The sequence below is a fragment of the Andrena cerasifolii genome, chromosome 5 (assembly GCF_050908995.1).
Source record: "Andrena cerasifolii isolate SP2316 chromosome 5, iyAndCera1_principal, whole genome shotgun sequence".
Classification (NCBI taxonomy): domain Eukaryota; kingdom Metazoa; phylum Arthropoda; class Insecta; order Hymenoptera; family Andrenidae; genus Andrena; species Andrena cerasifolii.
In genome coordinates this window covers 3,276,883-3,293,537 of record NC_135122.1, presented here as the reverse complement: position 1 = coordinate 3,293,537, position 16,655 = coordinate 3,276,883, and the positions used below count along the sequence as shown (strand labels likewise).

The following is a 16,655-nucleotide window of genomic DNA, read 5'->3' as shown; positions in this document are numbered from 1 at the left end:
CCGCTACATTCCCGTTCGTAGCGGATTGCGATTATAGTCCACGCATTGAAAAAATGTATTCCCTTGTACCTCCCATGTAATCATGTAAAATGCAAACCCGTTGAAAAATTAAAAACTTTTTGTATTGATGTAAAATTGACACTTTCCAAGAATCGCCCGATAAATAAAACACTTAGCGAAAGGTTTAAACGATAGCCTTATAGCAGTGGTTGGGCCCACTTTGTCTCCTGGCAACCGATATTTTTAGACCCAGTCCGCCACGATGCGCACATACATATATCGACTTTTCGAAGGGTCCTGCCAAATTTTGTGGTGTCAGTATTTATTCCCTCGTTTGACAAGTAAGGTTGCTTTCAAACCTGTAGCGGCGTCTCATTAAAACCGTGGAGCGCGACGCGGCAAGAACCAGTCATATCAAGACGCTCGGCTTGTGAAAATCGTGACACGATACCGACCACTCTCAACTCTTTCACGTATTCTGTAATACAGTCCGCGAGATGTACACAATAACTATACCGAAAAGCCAGACACCTTCGGAAGAAGATGACGCGTTCAACAGCTCGTCCCCTGATAAGGTAAGAAAGACGTGCACGGAAAATCTACAGAAATTTTGACGCAATGGTAACCCGCAAAGTTTATCCTGCTAATTTTTCTCCGACCGTCCAAAGCTGTTTTGAGTTGCCGAGTTCATTCTCGAGAGGCGAGAGCGTCATCGGCTAATCTTGTGTCAACGGAATATAAAATGAAGCGGAATATATTAAAAACTTGTTGGAAGATTGTTTATTGGGATACACCACTTAATTCCCATTATCATGTAGCTCGTAACAAATTGCTGATTGAAAACGGTGATTGTGGAATTATTTATTATCCGTGAATACTGGTTAGTCTCCCCAAATAACAAGTCATTTTGCAAAAGAAATCAGTTTCTTTGCATTATTATTGTTCGGTCAAGTCAATAGGTTTACACTAAAAGCAGGGTCGGCGGAAGAAATTTTTCCCGAGTTGTGGAGTTGGGGAACGGGGAAGTACAAAATAAAAAATCAAATTTCAAGGGTCTAAAAAATAGTAGCACGCAAACAAAAAATAAAAAATGGTAACAGTGTTTTCTAAATTCCACACGCAGCAAAATCTCAAGTCTGGAATAGTCCATACCTTCGACACAAATCACGCCAGCCCTGTCTAAAAGTATAATTCTTACTCTTTCCCCATAGGAGTTGGTTGAATTTTTTTTGGGTGCTACTGTAGGACAAAAATTATAAATTATTTGTGGATTTAAATCTTTCAATCGACTTTAATGATACACAAATTCAGTTGGGCCTTGTCAAATATCATGAAATACAGATTTACTATTTACCAATCATTAATTTTTTATCGTGACTTGCTAATAATTAAGACAAATCATTTAATTAGTATGGAATGTTATGTATATACTTTTAACTCCATTAAATACATTTTTTCATCCCGTAATTCCCATCAACCTAATTCAGACTAAATATGTAAATTCCATTGATTTTAATTAAAAATTATTATCTCTCACCAAATTTTATAGCGAAGTTTCAAATTAAATTATGTTCATTCTAACAAGGCACTATTACGCCTAATCGAATGCTAAATTTTGTTACAATTATGTTAATCTGGCTTAAACTCGGTTAATTAATATTTCGTTCCATTATTTTTAATTAAATTATTATTTGTCCCAAATAAAGTAAATGTCTGCCTCTACTCCGTACATAGTACAACAAGGGGGTTCTGTATAATGTTCAATTTCTCCAATAAGTATTGATCGAAACGTGGAATAAATATCTGCGTGAAACGTAAAGCGGATAACGATCTGCTATTGCTGCGTACATAGCTCAGCCAAGAATCTGAATCACGCGGTATCAAGGCAAATGTACATCAGAAAAACTTCATTTTAATTCCATTTCAATGGCACAAGTATATATATTTTCGCGTGGTATTCAGAAAACCTGTTTTTAAGAAGCTAAAAGAGAAGGGAAAATGTGAATCGTTGCTTCGCAAACGAGATCGCAATGCGGCATAGAGGAGCGTTTTACCTGCGCGTCAAGCGGCACCTGTATTGTAATAAAAAATCCTGATAAATGTCTCTTTCCGCGGTAGTTGCTCAAGGGAATCCTGAAAACATTTCCGTGAATTTCCATGCGCGTGCATTCGCTGATAAGTACGAATACCCTAATAGTAATATGGTAGTGGAAAGTCTGGGGACTCTCCACTCCGCGAGGCTTGCCTCGCGTGCAATCCTCGCGACGTCGATACACGCCTTCAGATCAAGAGCATCATAATCGATGTCCTTAGTTACGTAACGGACTGGAACAAATTGATTAATCGAATATCCAAATGGTGTCCGTCGCGAGTTGTTACGAAATCCTTGCTCGATAAAACTTTTCGCGATTAGGAGCAATTATTACGCAATTGTCAAGTAGAATTACAAAGTGGAATGCGCGTGAAATAGCGATAAAATGATTCAATTTCTTAACGATTATTTCAACCGGATCGTTGAGGAGAGATTTAATACTTTGCGTTACAAATTCGAAAGTCAACAACGTCCGAAAAGCTACGAGACAGAGAATATGCTTTTACTTGAAATTGAATTCAAGTAGGTATAGGCTCAAGTTTTGCAAAGGTAGCGAAATGCGAAGTTTTCGAGATTTTTAGTCATAATTAAAAAAATATTTAAAAATGAAGCAAGATAGGCGTGTAAAGATTTGTTGAGATTATTATTTTTAAATTAATATTATTATTAACATCAATTTTAGTAGAGCTCTATTTATTCTAATGAAATTATAGCAACTTTAGAAATATTAATTTTGATACTTTATATATGAATAATTAAAAATAGCCCAAATATTTTGCGCTTAATCAAGAAAATAATAGTTTTCCTATCTGTTACCTTGATTTTGCAAACTCCTCCAAAATAAAGAAAGAATGTTAACGAAGACAGGTGGCATAAGAAACTTGCAGACTACTTAATAATTCTGCTCGTCAGACAGTTAAGTATAATTTTCATAGACCGAGGATCAAAAACTACTTTCTTCATTAGCATTAATCATCGGTTCGAAGCAGATAGGAAAGGAGACACACGTTTTTCCATGTATGAAACCTGTTTTCTCCAAGACAGGAGTAGTTTTTCTAGTCGAACGACTAAAAATAACTCTGAATGTTTTGCACTTGACCAAAAAGAATGTTATGCAGTGCTTTGTATCAGCTCGAGACAAAGAAACGTTTATGGCGCTGGATGAATCGACAGTAATTTACAAAACTCTCTAAACTCAACAGAAACACAGAAAAACAGTGATCGAAAAAGTTCTGGAACTTTTTAAGGTAGTTCCTAACCAACTATGTTAGTAAAATTAGAGTTGGGTAATAAACGATAAATATAAAGTAGTATGATACTATAGAAATAATAATAATAATTTTTAACATCGTGTAAATATATTTTAAAAAGGTCAACGTTAATATAAATATTTGTAATACGAAAATAGAAGTCTAAACATATCGATTGTGCGACGTTGCCACGTTGACTGCTCTACGTAGTTTCTAAAAAATTTGCAGGTTAACCTATATTTTATGGGCATTTACGAAGAAACCATGTGGACAGTTTTGCAGAAATTAATAAATTCATTTCCTAACATTTCGATGTACTTTTGTGCCAATTTTGGTACACTTCTTGAATATAGTTTTCCTGTTTCAGAAAAGAAACTATAACCCTCTTTTTTCGACTCTGCCATATTGCTAGGTACTGTGTTAAAATGCATAAACTTTAATTAACAATTGCTCGATAACTATGTGATAAATCGAGTTTAAACTTTGTACAGGGGTTTCTTGTATTCCAAATTAGTTTTGAACGAAATTTGAACGAATTCTTGAATTTGGTAGATTATTCAGGAACTACCTTAATAGGAAACATGAACCTTGAAACTTTTTTAAAAATGTTCTCACATTATAAGTTCCCATGAGAACTGATAAAGTAAAAGTTGTTGAAAATAAAAGTTCTAGTTGGAATGGAACTTACGAAATATAAAAATAAAAATTTCTCTATAGCAGTTTCGAATATTTTGTTCATCAATATTAAAAAAGTTCTCAATCGTTATAACAAATACTGAATACTATTCAATGAATAGTACTAAAACAATAATAGATAATTATTACAGTTAAATTGATATTCTGAATGTGTTATTTATTTGTAATATTTACCTACGTAGATAATTTCTACGCAGAGATTATAGAATTTTGGTGTATTTTTTGTTCATGTACCTAAGTTGCAAGAAAAATGTTATTTAGGTATTATTCTTGACAAGCTTTCTTTTCTGTTCAATACTTCTTATGAAACTATTAATTATTTATGCCATGATTTTCATAAATTTTATTAAATAAACACGAAGAATATATTATATTGCTAAAGAAAAGTAGTACCTAATAGTCTAGTACGTTTCTTTTTTTTATGGAAACTTTTGTCCTAAAATATCTGTTCCACGAACTACTTTAGAACACTTTCTTACCGGGGCCCTATAGATGAAATGTTACATCTTCGATTTTAATAAAATAAAATAGAAATTGAAGATACTGTTTATCATTATTAAAAGACACCAATTAAGCTTTCTACTGGCTATTATAAAATTGTCTCATTGTCAGCACATATTAAATACAAATCCATTTCAGTAAGGTATATGTACTTCATTAGAACAGTAGCAATATAAATTATTTTATATTAATAACTTATTTTACCCTTTAGGGCCCAGGTTTTGTCCTGGTCTTCCCTAAACACAGTCCTGCAAGAGGTAGTAGTGGGGGCACGTTTAGCGGCCCGTACCCAGCAGGGTATCGGTTAAGTCCCCGCTGGGTACCTCACACCTAAGTCACTATAGTTCGTAGAGGCACTATACGTAGTGATCCTCTAAGCCAGGCCTGCCCTTTACGGTGCAAATACCTCCTGAAGTTCTGGGACCCGGGCAGCAGCCGAGCGCGGGACTGTTACGTTGCTAACCACAGCATGGGCTGCGGGAGAACTGCACGAGTGTGCGGCCGTCCATGCAGGCTCGTACATGGACGTACACTCATGCAGTTCTCTCTCAGCTCTCGCAACGGGTAGCATTGGAACAGTAACACGCCCGGCTGTTGCCCGGGTCCCAGAACGTCAGGAGGTATTTGTTGCGTGCGTACACTTCCCATCTGCATAATAAAAATATTTTCAGACTCCTTCTCGAAGCCGGATAAAAGACTCGTAAGGTCAACAGACGTCGCAGCACTCCGACCTTTAGCCGTTGTAAATTCTAAGCTTTACCCCTTATTAACGAAATTTCTTTGCAGTCACCAAATGTTCCCAAGGTCCAAGGACCTTATGAGTTTATTACCCGCGCGTGGCCAGGAAATCTCCCGCTGACCGTGAAATTACAAGGGCTGGCGGTTCGGTTCTTTCGCTCCGGAGAGTGTCCGCTGTGACTAGTAGGAGGTCACTCGTTGCCATCCCCGTCTTTTTTCTAATTCACTAATAGTCCTCGACTGATTTCAACCCGCCCAATAAGCAACGAGTTTATTTTCTCGACCGACTCTGTTTACCCCTCCACCGAAGATTTTATGAAGAACTGTACGAAGCGGAACTAGTCTAGTTCAAACACCCAACAACGAACCACCTCGTTTCTTTAAGTTAAATTTAATAGTTTTTGTAGTATAATATACGTTTGTTTTTTTTATTATTATTAAAACTGACTAAAGACTTTCTATCGCATATCACGAATCGGTCTGACATCATTAAGTTGCCGTGAGACTTCCGGACGTGTTGTGTCGTGGTCGCCAGTAACAGAAGTTACATCCGTTAATGGGATCAATGCAGGTACACGCGTCGGAACAGTATTTGCACCGTAAAGGGCAGGCCTGCTCTAGGCAGTGATCGGAACAACGTGTACCGTCGCTGATTGGTTGCCGCGATTTGGAGCAAAAGCGGAAGTAGACAGAGAAAGAAACTGCAAAAAAGAGAGAGAGACAGAAATACTGACAGAAAGAGAGAGAAAAATACTCATAGAAAGAGATAGATAAACGTTTAGGTTATGTTATTTTCAGTTTTGCCCCAAAATGGCCGCGGTTATACCGATCACTCCCTAGAGGATCACTACGTGTACACACTTGAAAAAAATTAGCAATAATTTTTTATTAATATTTCGGAAACTAATAAATACCCCAAGCTACAGTTTTAGATTTAGGGTCCACACCCCCTCCCCCAAAATCTCGTGTCGATTGGTCACTTGGGACATTCGGAAGTATAGCCAAATTATCCTTGAATATTAATATCAAACTTACTTCTTCAATATCCGAGTATTCACGCCAAAAAACTGCGGTTTGTGTCTCCGACACAACCTAACCAATTTTTTTTTTTTTAAATAAGAGTTCCAGAATTTTTTCGATCTCTGCATAAAAATATCGAAAATATTTTAGGAAGATTTAGAATTTTATGATATAAATGGTAAATGTAACCTTAAAGCCGGGAATCCACCGGGAAGCTAAGCTAAGCTATACTATATATGCGTTGCTAACGTTTTAACGTAGCTTTTGGTGGAAACGATTCCATTAGAATGTATTGAAGCTAATTTTTTTAAACGTAGCATGGCATATAGCATAGCTTCGCACAGCATAGCTTAGCTTCCCGGTGGATTCCCCGCTTAATGGTTGCAAAGATGGCGGAGGATACTACTTAGCTCGGCGAGTATTAACCTATTCAAATCGTATTTAAATGGCTCTCACGTATCACAGACAGTGGTAGTTTTGCTACGTTACATAGAATTTACTACGCGACACACGTAAAAAATGTGACTAATTGTATAAAATGTAGAAAATGTATTCAATGTCAAAAATTCAAATACAAACTATTAACCTCTAACTACTGCATTGAATTTTACTGCATATTTTAAAATACTTTAAAAAGAAAGATTGGAGTGTAATTATAAAAACTATAGATAATTTGAAAGTTTTTAGTAAACTTCATATCTTTGGTATGCAAAAGGTACTCGAATTTTTACAAATATCAGCATGGACTCTGAAGAAATTGATGAAGCTTCAACAGATTATTTCTTTCCATTTAGTATTATCGAATCTGACCACTTTAGGAACTTTGTAAATTGAATCCAGCTTATAAAATTCCAACTCGAAAGACATTGTCGACTAATTTACTTAACGCAAAATTTAAAATTACAAAAATCAGTGATCAGTGTGCAAGCCAAAGATGCAGTTCTACTTTTAGATGGTTGCAATTCTGAATTTAATGAATAGGTTATGGCATTCCACAGTCTGCAACGGTTTCCTCCAGCAATATGATTTTATACAGTAAAATACATGACCGCAATAAAGTTAAGCAATTTACTACGTCTTCTTCTGCACGTAGAGAATTCACTTTTCTACGTTAGGTAAAATACAGACCCACCACTGATCACAGATGTCTGCTCAAAAAGCTGCGTGGTCAGTGACAAGAGATTTAAATTGCCATCGACTGGTTTCACTTATGTAAATCATGGATCAGTTTCGATTTCAGTGATACGCGGCCGGAGCTCGTCATTAGATTCTATGGCCGCAGAATCATTGGTCGCTATCGATTCGAGTAGTTCAACAGTTCACCGGCTTGAAGTCGTTTCAAGCCGCAGCGTGAAGAAACACGTTTCGCCGTGAAATCAATTTCCTTCAAGCACAACGATCCCATGTTCACCTCGTACCTGATCAAAAACCGTCCGCTCCAACGAAATCGACCTTGGTATTCAAATCGATCGCCGTGATTGGCATGATGCAAAACTGACCAACGTTACGTCTGGCGATCACGAAAGATTTCGTCTGGTTTTCGTCATTCGATTGTTATGTAAACGAAAACAAATGGCACGGCGGGTAGCATTTTTCATTTGTCGCTCGGGGAACACGGAAGTAGGGAAAACAGAGAAAACAGGGAAAAAGTAACTTCAGGGATTTCCTCGGAGCCAGCGCGGAAGCTTCGAAGCTATCTGCTTCCTTGTCGAAACCTGGCAATGAAGTGCGGAGAACTAAACAAAAACAACTGAGATTGGGAGGGGGTAGCGCTCTTCGATCGTATAAAATAGGCGTCAAATGACTTAAAGGAACGTAGTTTCAGTAGACCTGTCTCATAAATAACACCACTGATCGGTTCCACTGTCCTCTGTGCGACCTTATTAGCGATGCTAGACGTAAGACTTTTGCATGACTTGAAAACAAGAAGTTATTCCAAACTTACTTTGAAGGAGATTAAATCATTTACAAACGGTGCATAATAGTAGCAGAATGAATTGAATAAAGTTAATTTAGTACAGGAGGTGCCTTGAAATTTATGATACCTATGGACATTGTTTTTGTTTAAAAGCCTAAATTGGTGCACGGAGGAAACTACATCAAGGAAGGCAGGGACACCGCTAAAAGTACCTGCCTGATCTTCTCCCCAAAGGAAGATGATTCCGTTGGAACTCTGGGCAAATATCTTCAACTTTTTGCCGTAAGTACGATGTATTGGAATCGATGTTAAAGTCAACGTGACAAGTTCATTCTGAGATGACGTGTCTTGCTTGATAAAAGGCTTATCGATACTGCAACTGATATTTATGAATTATTTATTAAGGCGTATATATACGCTCTCGCAAGTCTATCAATATTTACGAAGGAAAAACTGAATATTTTTAATTTATTTGCAATTATTTATTTTTTTAACCCCTACGATTGGTATTAAATCTCCGGGTACCGTTTTGGTCGGGAGGTAGGGTGAGCAGGCCAGTAGATGGACGGTTTAGCGGATTCCGATGTTCACATCAAGGTGTTTCTTAGAAATGTCTGTTGTATTAGGGAAAAAGTCAAAAGCTTTGCACGTAAAAATGTATAAATTTAAAGAAAAAAATTAATGTATTTAAGCATGAAATGATGGAAATTCTACTCATAGCCCGTATCACCAGTAGATGGACAATAGGGCTAGTAGATGGACAGTTTAGAACCAATAGATGGACGGGTGTCTGGCTAGACGTATAAAAGGCTTATTTAGTTATAGTAGTGACCTAGATTAAGGCATTTTTTGTTAAAATATAGTTTATTTCATAAAAATTAAAAACGTATGCAGTGTAACACAGTATGAGGTATAAAGAGCTGTTAGAACGTTGTGTGATACCTATTGCTGGAGAGAATACTTTAACGATTTATAAGTGACAAAAGTGATGTCCTGAATCTCTTGAGGTTCCACTTGCTTTTCCATTTGCTGTTATTAGTTGGGGAAGGTGAAGCGCATTGTGGGAGCACACTGAACGGTTTGGATTTCTTCCGGGGGATTAACATTTGGCATCAGCATGAAGTGTGAGGGAGGAATTATACAAACAAAGAGCAATTTTTCCTCTCTTCTCTTCTTGTTTGGTGTAATTCAGAGCTATTTTTTAATAGACTGGTCACTGAGGATGACAATTTGAAACTGGCTTATAATATATCAAGAGAAAGAGTATTTTCTGACGCTGAAGCATCAACACCAACAGTGGCAAAGCCACTGAAAAAACCCAGTGTCTCGTGAATTTTTAGAAGAAAATGAAATTCTTAATTCTGAAAGAGACTATTACCACCTGAACGAACGAAGCTCTGTACTTAAGGATGAAAGAACCGTTTATAAAAATACTTTCAAGTAATTAGTCGACCATCATATTCTACTGACTTGGTACCACCAAGTTATCGTCTGTATAGGTCGTTCCAGGATTTGATGAATGTTATTAAGTTAAATAATTTTGAGGTAATCGCGAGTATACGTACCTACTATTCTGAACACTCTCACTCAGAGACATATGAATGTTGATGGACACTGGGGACACACAAAGTGCCTAGAAATAAATGATGCTGTATAATAAATAGATTGCAATATTTATTTACGTTGCAACACTACAAAAGGGCGATAAAACTTTCCCACAGACGCAACCGAAGAATTTGTCAAACGCGTACTTGGTCTCTTTCACGTATTTCATCTGAACGATTTCATTTTCAGAGGCACGAAGTTAATCTGTTACATATTGAATCCAGAAGCTCCCTTCGTCAATCTAGTGTCTATGAATTCATGGTGGAATGTGCACCTGGTGGAAGTCTTGGCGCTGCGATAGAGTGTTTACGCGAGCAGTGTAGCTATTTCTCGATTATTTCTAGGTGAATACCTTTCAAGTACCTATAACTGTATAGCTCGCCAAGAAGCATTTCAAGCCATCAATGGCACTGCTATTGCTTGTAGGAATCACAAAGATAATATGGGGACAGTGCCATGGTTCCCGAGAAGAATTAGGGATCTTGATAAATTTGCAAATCAAATTCTGTCCTATGGATCTGAACTCGACAGTGACCATCCGGGATTCACGGATCCTGTGTACAGGCAAAGGCGCAAATATTTCGCCGACTTAGCCTACCATTACAGACAGTAAGTATAAAATTTTGACAATATTAATAGGCCTCATGTACAAATGTTTTTGAGTAGCTGATAATGGCACCATAATGCATATTGATGGCTTAGTGCACAAATATTGTACGTCCACTTTTAGCGTTTTCTAGAAAAACAGGGACATAGGTGCAATGAACAATAACATTATTTTTCACAAATTTATGAAGCAAATAAAAATGTGAGTTTATACAGCATAATGAATCAGTCAGGAACGATTTGTTGAATATAAAAACTCAAATGTCGCAAAGGTGGACATACACAGGGTCAGCGTTTTGTCCTGCAACCCGCGCTCGCGCGAACAGGTAAAATGGCAACAGCGCCTCACGGACGCATTCCAGTACGGCCATGCACCGGCCCAGCGGAGAGCTGCCAGCGACCGCTGGACAACAGTGATGCCCAGAGATAGGAGCGATGGAGCCTAAGTGATGGAGGGGGTAACACCTACAGGAGTGGTGGTAATGTGTGCGCCAACTGACGCCAGCGCCAAGCCAGTCAAGTGGCCCTAACGCGAAGCCAGCCACGGCCAACCAGCGTCGACAACCTATTTCCCGGCGACGCTGGTTGGCAGTGGCTGGCTTCGCGTTGGGGCCACTTGACTAGCTTGGCGCTGACGTCAGTTGGCGCACACATTACCATCGCTCCTGTAGGTGTTACCCCCTCCATCACTTAGGCTCCATCGCTCCTAACTCTGGGCATCACTGCTATCCAGCGGTCGCTGGCAGCTCTCCGCTGGGCCGGTGCATGGCCGTAGTGGAATGCGTCCGTGAGGCGCTGTTGCCATTTTACAAGTTCGCGCGAGCGCGGGTTGCAGGACGAAACGCTGACCCTGTACAATATTTATGCAGTAAATCATTTATGTGTAAGCGTTACTCTACCGAGTACAATTTCACGTTTCAGCGGTCAACCCATCCCACGAGTTGAGTATACGAAAGAGGAGATCCAAACGTGGGGTGTAATTTTTAGAAATTTAACGAAGCTTTATCCTACCAACGCCTGTAAGGAGCATAATCACGTGTTTCCTTTACTGATTGAGAATTGCGGTTACAGAGAGGACAATATTCCTCAACTGCAGGATATATCGAACTTCTTGAAAGGTACCAACTGTTCTTCAAATTGTAATAATAATACTAGATATAGAACGACGTGGATCTTCTGCCACAAAATTTGCAAACGTAGTCTACGGGTTCAAACTAACGAAAAAAAATTTATTATAGCTATTCTCCCTGTCATTTAAGAAGGAACCTGCCGACTGACGAGTTTAGAGCGGTTCTGCGCAGATTGGCGCTTATTGGTTCTGGGAGAAGCCACTATTGGCTGTACCCCCACCAACGCTTTTTCCCCTGCATGCTGCTCCCCCAAATTTGCTGCCCCTCAAAATTCTCGCTCCCCAAAATTACCGCCCCCGAAAATTTGCAACTTACTTAGCCTAGGCACAAATCCGCCCCTGTCGGAATTATCATTTTAAGAATGAGTTCAATCTCGCTGATATTCAAATAGCTCGCAAGTAAAGCATTGCTATACCTAATTGCGATTAATTTCACGGAATATAGAAGTGACAGAAATGATAATTCCCCCCAAAAGTACGTTTTGCTTCATACCCGGTTGACCTAGCTCCGTCGTGTCTGTTCCTCCCTGGAGTCTGCGAGACTTACATAAATCGCAAATTCTCTCTCGGTACTTTCATCCCAATGAACATTTTGTAAGATAGTAGAAATGTTCCCCGTTCCATTAAGATATTCATGTTACGTAGATGTATTTTTGGTACAGATTGCACAGGCTTTACGCTTCGGCCAGTGGCTGGGTTGCTCTCCTCGCGCGATTTCCTGGCTGGCTTAGCATTCAGAGTGTTTCACTGCACGCAGTACATAAGGCATGGCAGTAAACCGTTGTACACACCTGAACCAGATATCTGCCATGAAGTGCTGGGCCATGTACCACTGTTTGCCGACCAATCGTTCGCTCAGTTTTGTCAGGTGGTTGGCCTGGCGTCTTTGGGCGCCCCCGACGAATACATCGAGAAGTTAGCCACGGTAGTTAACCCAATTCAGCGTACCATACAGTATTTCCTCGTTATAGGCTCGGTTTGGTGTACACGATACGGACTTTCGCTATCCCCACCACTTGTGTCTCACTCTTGTCCGGCGAAGGCGAGAGCGAGATGGAACGAGAGCGAGCGAGAGGCACTGAAAACGAGCGAGGACGGTACGAGACAGATATTGTCGGTTTTTGAAAGGTCCAACTGACGCGCTGCGGCCTCAGAGTCTCCTCTATAGCAGCGTTTAAACCAATCAAGATGGAGTGAGCATCGTTCCTCCCTGGGAAACCACCGTGCAGGCCACAGGGTGGGCGGAAAGCATAGTGGGTTCCGAAAGACCACGTCTTGACTCGATGGGATCACCGTAAGGAATTTTGCTATTGGGTAGGCCATAACGGTCACGAATTATAAACGTTCGCAACCGGGGAAACCTACCCGTAAGGTTGCCAGCAGCAAGCAACGCACCAGGAGAAAAACGGTCACCCATCTTTCCCCGATACGCGCCCCACGATGCTTAACTTCGGTGATCGAACGAGAACCGGTGTTTCCATCGCGGCCACTGCCGCTGGCGGACGGTACGAGACAGACGACGCGTTGATGTTTTGACTCGCTCCGTCTTTCGGACGCCTGACATTCTGTCCTTTGCGCTTGCGACCATCGCGCACGCTCGCCGCGCACGCAGTGTTCCATCTCGCTCCTCCCTTCGGCCAGAAAGAAGCGAGAAACGAACACTCGAAATTAGGGCTCTCTTCACGATAAGAGCTCAACGCCAGTCCCGACCAGCGAGCCGCTAACGAGGAAATACTGTATTCATTTTTTACACTACTATATTTTAGGGAATATGAATTTATAGAGAAATGGAAGTTTATTATTAGTTTTTGACAGGTGACTTTAACTTCATTTTAAACTCACAGTTTTGCTCTGCTCTATGATTTTAAATTTTCTTTTCTGATTTCGCATTTTTCATCGTTTTTCTGTTTTACTGATTTATGCAGCAGGGCTAAGAAAAAGAATTGGTATCTAAAGTTAAACGAAGTTACTAATAACTATATAACACGCAAATATAATTTCCATTTCAGAACAAATTTACAACGAAAATTCGCTAGATAGATATATGAACAGTATACATATGTTGTACATAGATCGGAAGCTTTAACGAAGTCTTTAGACAGTCTGAAAACTTCTTTGGCTTGAAATGTTGGACTCGATATTGAAACAAGTACATCCTTAACGATCTCGAATTTACTTATTAGTCAACGTTACTCTGATATTTATGAAAGAATTTTCAAAGAGACTGTTGAAAGATAATTATTCTTCGTTGAAATTTATAGTATTGTTGTCTATTTCAGTGTTTCTGGTTTACTGTAGAGTATGGTATTTGTCGTCAAAATGGCGAATTAAAAGCATACGGTGCTGGATTACTCTCGTCTTTCGGCGAACTGGAATATTGTTTGAGCGGCAAACCAGAACTGCGATCTTTTGAGCCAGCGAAGACGGCGTTGCAGAAATATCCGATAACCGAGTATCAACCCGTTTATTTCGTTGCGGAGAACTTTGAGGATGCGAAACAGAAGATGATGTAAGTGAACTACACTGATTTACGTATACATTATAGTAAAGGTGTGCGAGTACCCGGAATTTACGAGCTGACAAGGGAAGCTCGGTTACCCGAACATATCGATTTTTTCTTAAACTGTGCAGGTTCATGGAGGACTTCAATAGAAGTATCAAACAATTTTTTGCTTGTCACCATTTTCGGTTTTTCGGGGTGAAAACACCCCTTGCATTTTAAAGAGTGTGTTCCTATTTTTTAGTATATCTTAAAAACTGTAGTAGATATAAAAAAATTGTTATAAAGAAAATTTAATGGTTTTTTATGTTGTATATAACTGTGTAATCGAATTGTTTGAAATTTGTGGTTGGGTACATTTTCCTGTTTAAATTGCAATTTTTAAACAATTTGGTTACACGGTTTTATAGGTCATAAAAAACCATTAAGTTTTCATTATAATAATTTTTTTATATCTATTATAATTTTCGCGATATACAGGAAAGTAGGAAATCACCGGCAATTCGAATATTTACGAGTAACTCGCAAGTTGGAAATTATCGAATGGAAAAATTATCTGCAAGTAACGCGAAGCTTTACGAGGTCTCAAATATTCGAGTACTCGAGTAAATCGAGTACCAAGGGCGAATCAACTTTTGACTGTTTCGTAATGTACAAGAAATAACGTGTTTGAGATAAAACCTGCCACTTAGAATAATTTTCCAATTAAAAGTCATTCGGTAAAACTGATGCTGTATCGAAATGTACACATTGCTATGTTAAACCTATTTTTAAATCTACTCAGGTCCGTTCCTGGCAGGGGTACACAACGGGTGGCCACAGGCCGTTTATTATATGTCAAATTTTGCTGAATAAGAATAATAATCGAAACTCTTTTCCATGATAACTGTTTAAAACTGTGTATGTATAGATATAAAAGTAAACACTGCATATTAAATTCTTAATTAAAGAATATTGAATTAATAAGGGCGGCAATATTGTTTCTGCACCTGAGCGGCCAAAACCCAGGTACGGCCCTGAATCTACTATTCACTTTCTAACATTTCCACATTGTTGCATTACTGATAACAAAATATTTTAAAATAGTACCAACTATGAGTCTCTCTAAGCAATCACTCTCCTTTGAGTTGTAACATCCGTGTTTCAGTAACACTGTTACAAAGACTTTTATAAGAACTACATGCAAAAGATACTGTTATTCTATTAATTTCAGAATTTTTAATGGAATTTCTCCTAAATTTGTATGTATTTTTAAAGTTATTGTTAATCTGAGTAACTTTTACTGGCGACAACTGTAGATATATTGCATATAGGGCCAGTTAAAGAAATATATATATAGTTTCATTCGTATCGGTCCCTCGTTTTCTTTGTTCTCTTTACTTAATATACGTTCAGGGGATTTGATTTCCCTCGGACTGACTATAGACACGCGATGTTGGAGCCAGAGTTAGGAGCGATGGGACCGATGAACTGCGCCTGCGCAGTCACGCAGCCATTACCACCACTCCTGTAGGTGTTTCCCCCTCCATCACTGCGGCCCCATCGTTCTTAACTCTGGTTGGACCCATCCCTTCTTAGGTGCGATGCGCAAGGGAGATGTGTGTACATTTTTTCAAATCACAGCATAGGGGAAATCAAATTCCTTACCTGTGCATTAATATACATATATTGCCGTGTTTAAAACAGAGGTGTGTAAAATAAGCTCCGGAGCTAATGCACCATCTCGTGCTCTGTTTCCTACATTACACATTGCACATAAACAAAATACGACATGCACAGGGTGTTCGCCAACAGGTGTCAGAAATTTCAAGGGGTGGTTCCACGTGAAAAAATAAGTCGAAAATATGGAATAAAATTTGTTGATACCGCTTGTCATTTACAAGAAAATTGTGTCAATTGCCTGTAATCCGTGCTTTTGGTTTCAGTAAATTTGCCGAGAGCATTCCAAGGAAGTTTGGAGTCAGATACGATCCATACACGCAGAGTATCAACATAATCGATAGCAAGCATCAAATTGAGGATCTCGTCTACAATGTGAATCAAGAAGTACAAATACTGATGGACGCTTTGAGAAAATTGAAGCAGTAGAATCCTATATTCTGTCTATTATTCCCGTTATATTAACGCGCTTTTTGTTGTATAGTAAGTAATACGTAATGATATGTAAAAGGTATTTAGCATGTATGATAAAATGAATATAAGCCCATTTTTTAAAATTAAGTCGACTTGAATGACGTCAACTTTTGATTTGCAACCCTGCAATTTAGGAACATTGTAGTCAATACTGCAATTATGAAATATTGAAATTACCTACATTTAAGTTGTATTCGAGGAAGTGAAACCAACAGAGGCGGTCGCGTCTGGAAGCTAATTCCCCTTCCCCCTCTTCCCATAGGCACACTGAGCGACCATGTCTCTATATACGAATGCTAGCGAAATGGGTACAACGCCGCAGCTATTTTGGCCTTATTATCTTATCTTAGATATAGTTCCGGTGTTTTAACATGATCCAGCGAATAATTTTCTTTTAACCCATTTGTCGTTTTGGCTGTACTTCCGAAATAATATACGAAACCAGTTAGTCCAGATACAGATTCGGA

General features: G+C 38.9%; 1 protein-coding gene across 2 annotated transcripts; it reads left to right on the top strand.

The window, feature by feature from the left end:
* The first annotated feature begins 399 nt into the window (after positions 1 to 399).
* Hn (phenylalanine hydroxylase) lies at positions 400 to 16,275 on the top strand. Of its 2 annotated transcripts, none has more exons than XM_076812599.1 (8): positions 400 to 575; positions 8,369 to 8,497; positions 10,010 to 10,164; positions 10,247 to 10,429; positions 11,348 to 11,544; positions 12,218 to 12,480; positions 13,835 to 14,064; positions 15,981 to 16,275. In XM_076812599.1, the coding sequence occupies exons 1-8, from the start codon at positions 498 to 500 to the stop codon at positions 16,141 to 16,143; spliced, it is 1,398 nt and encodes a 465-aa protein (XP_076668714.1). In that variant the 5' UTR covers positions 400 to 497; the 3' UTR covers positions 16,144 to 16,275. The 2 variants fall into 2 exon arrangements, with proteins under 2 accessions (XP_076668714.1, XP_076668715.1); XM_076812600.1 differs by lacking the exon at positions 400 to 575 and adding an exon at positions 8,048 to 8,195.
* Positions 16,276 to 16,655: the final 380 nt, after the last annotated feature.

Excerpts from the sequence above, each read along its gene's own strand:
- Hn (XM_076812599.1), top strand. The coding sequence starts at position 498 with ATGTACACAATAACTATACCGAAAAGCCAGACACCTTCGGAAGAAGAT. Across the intron at positions 8,498-10,009 it reads AATATCTTCAACTTTTTGCC|AGGCACGAAGTTAATCTGTT; the intron begins GTAAGTACGATG and ends TTTCATTTTCAG. Across the intron at positions 10,430-11,347 it reads TTAGCCTACCATTACAGACA|CGGTCAACCCATCCCACGAG; the intron begins GTAAGTATAAAA and ends TTCACGTTTCAG.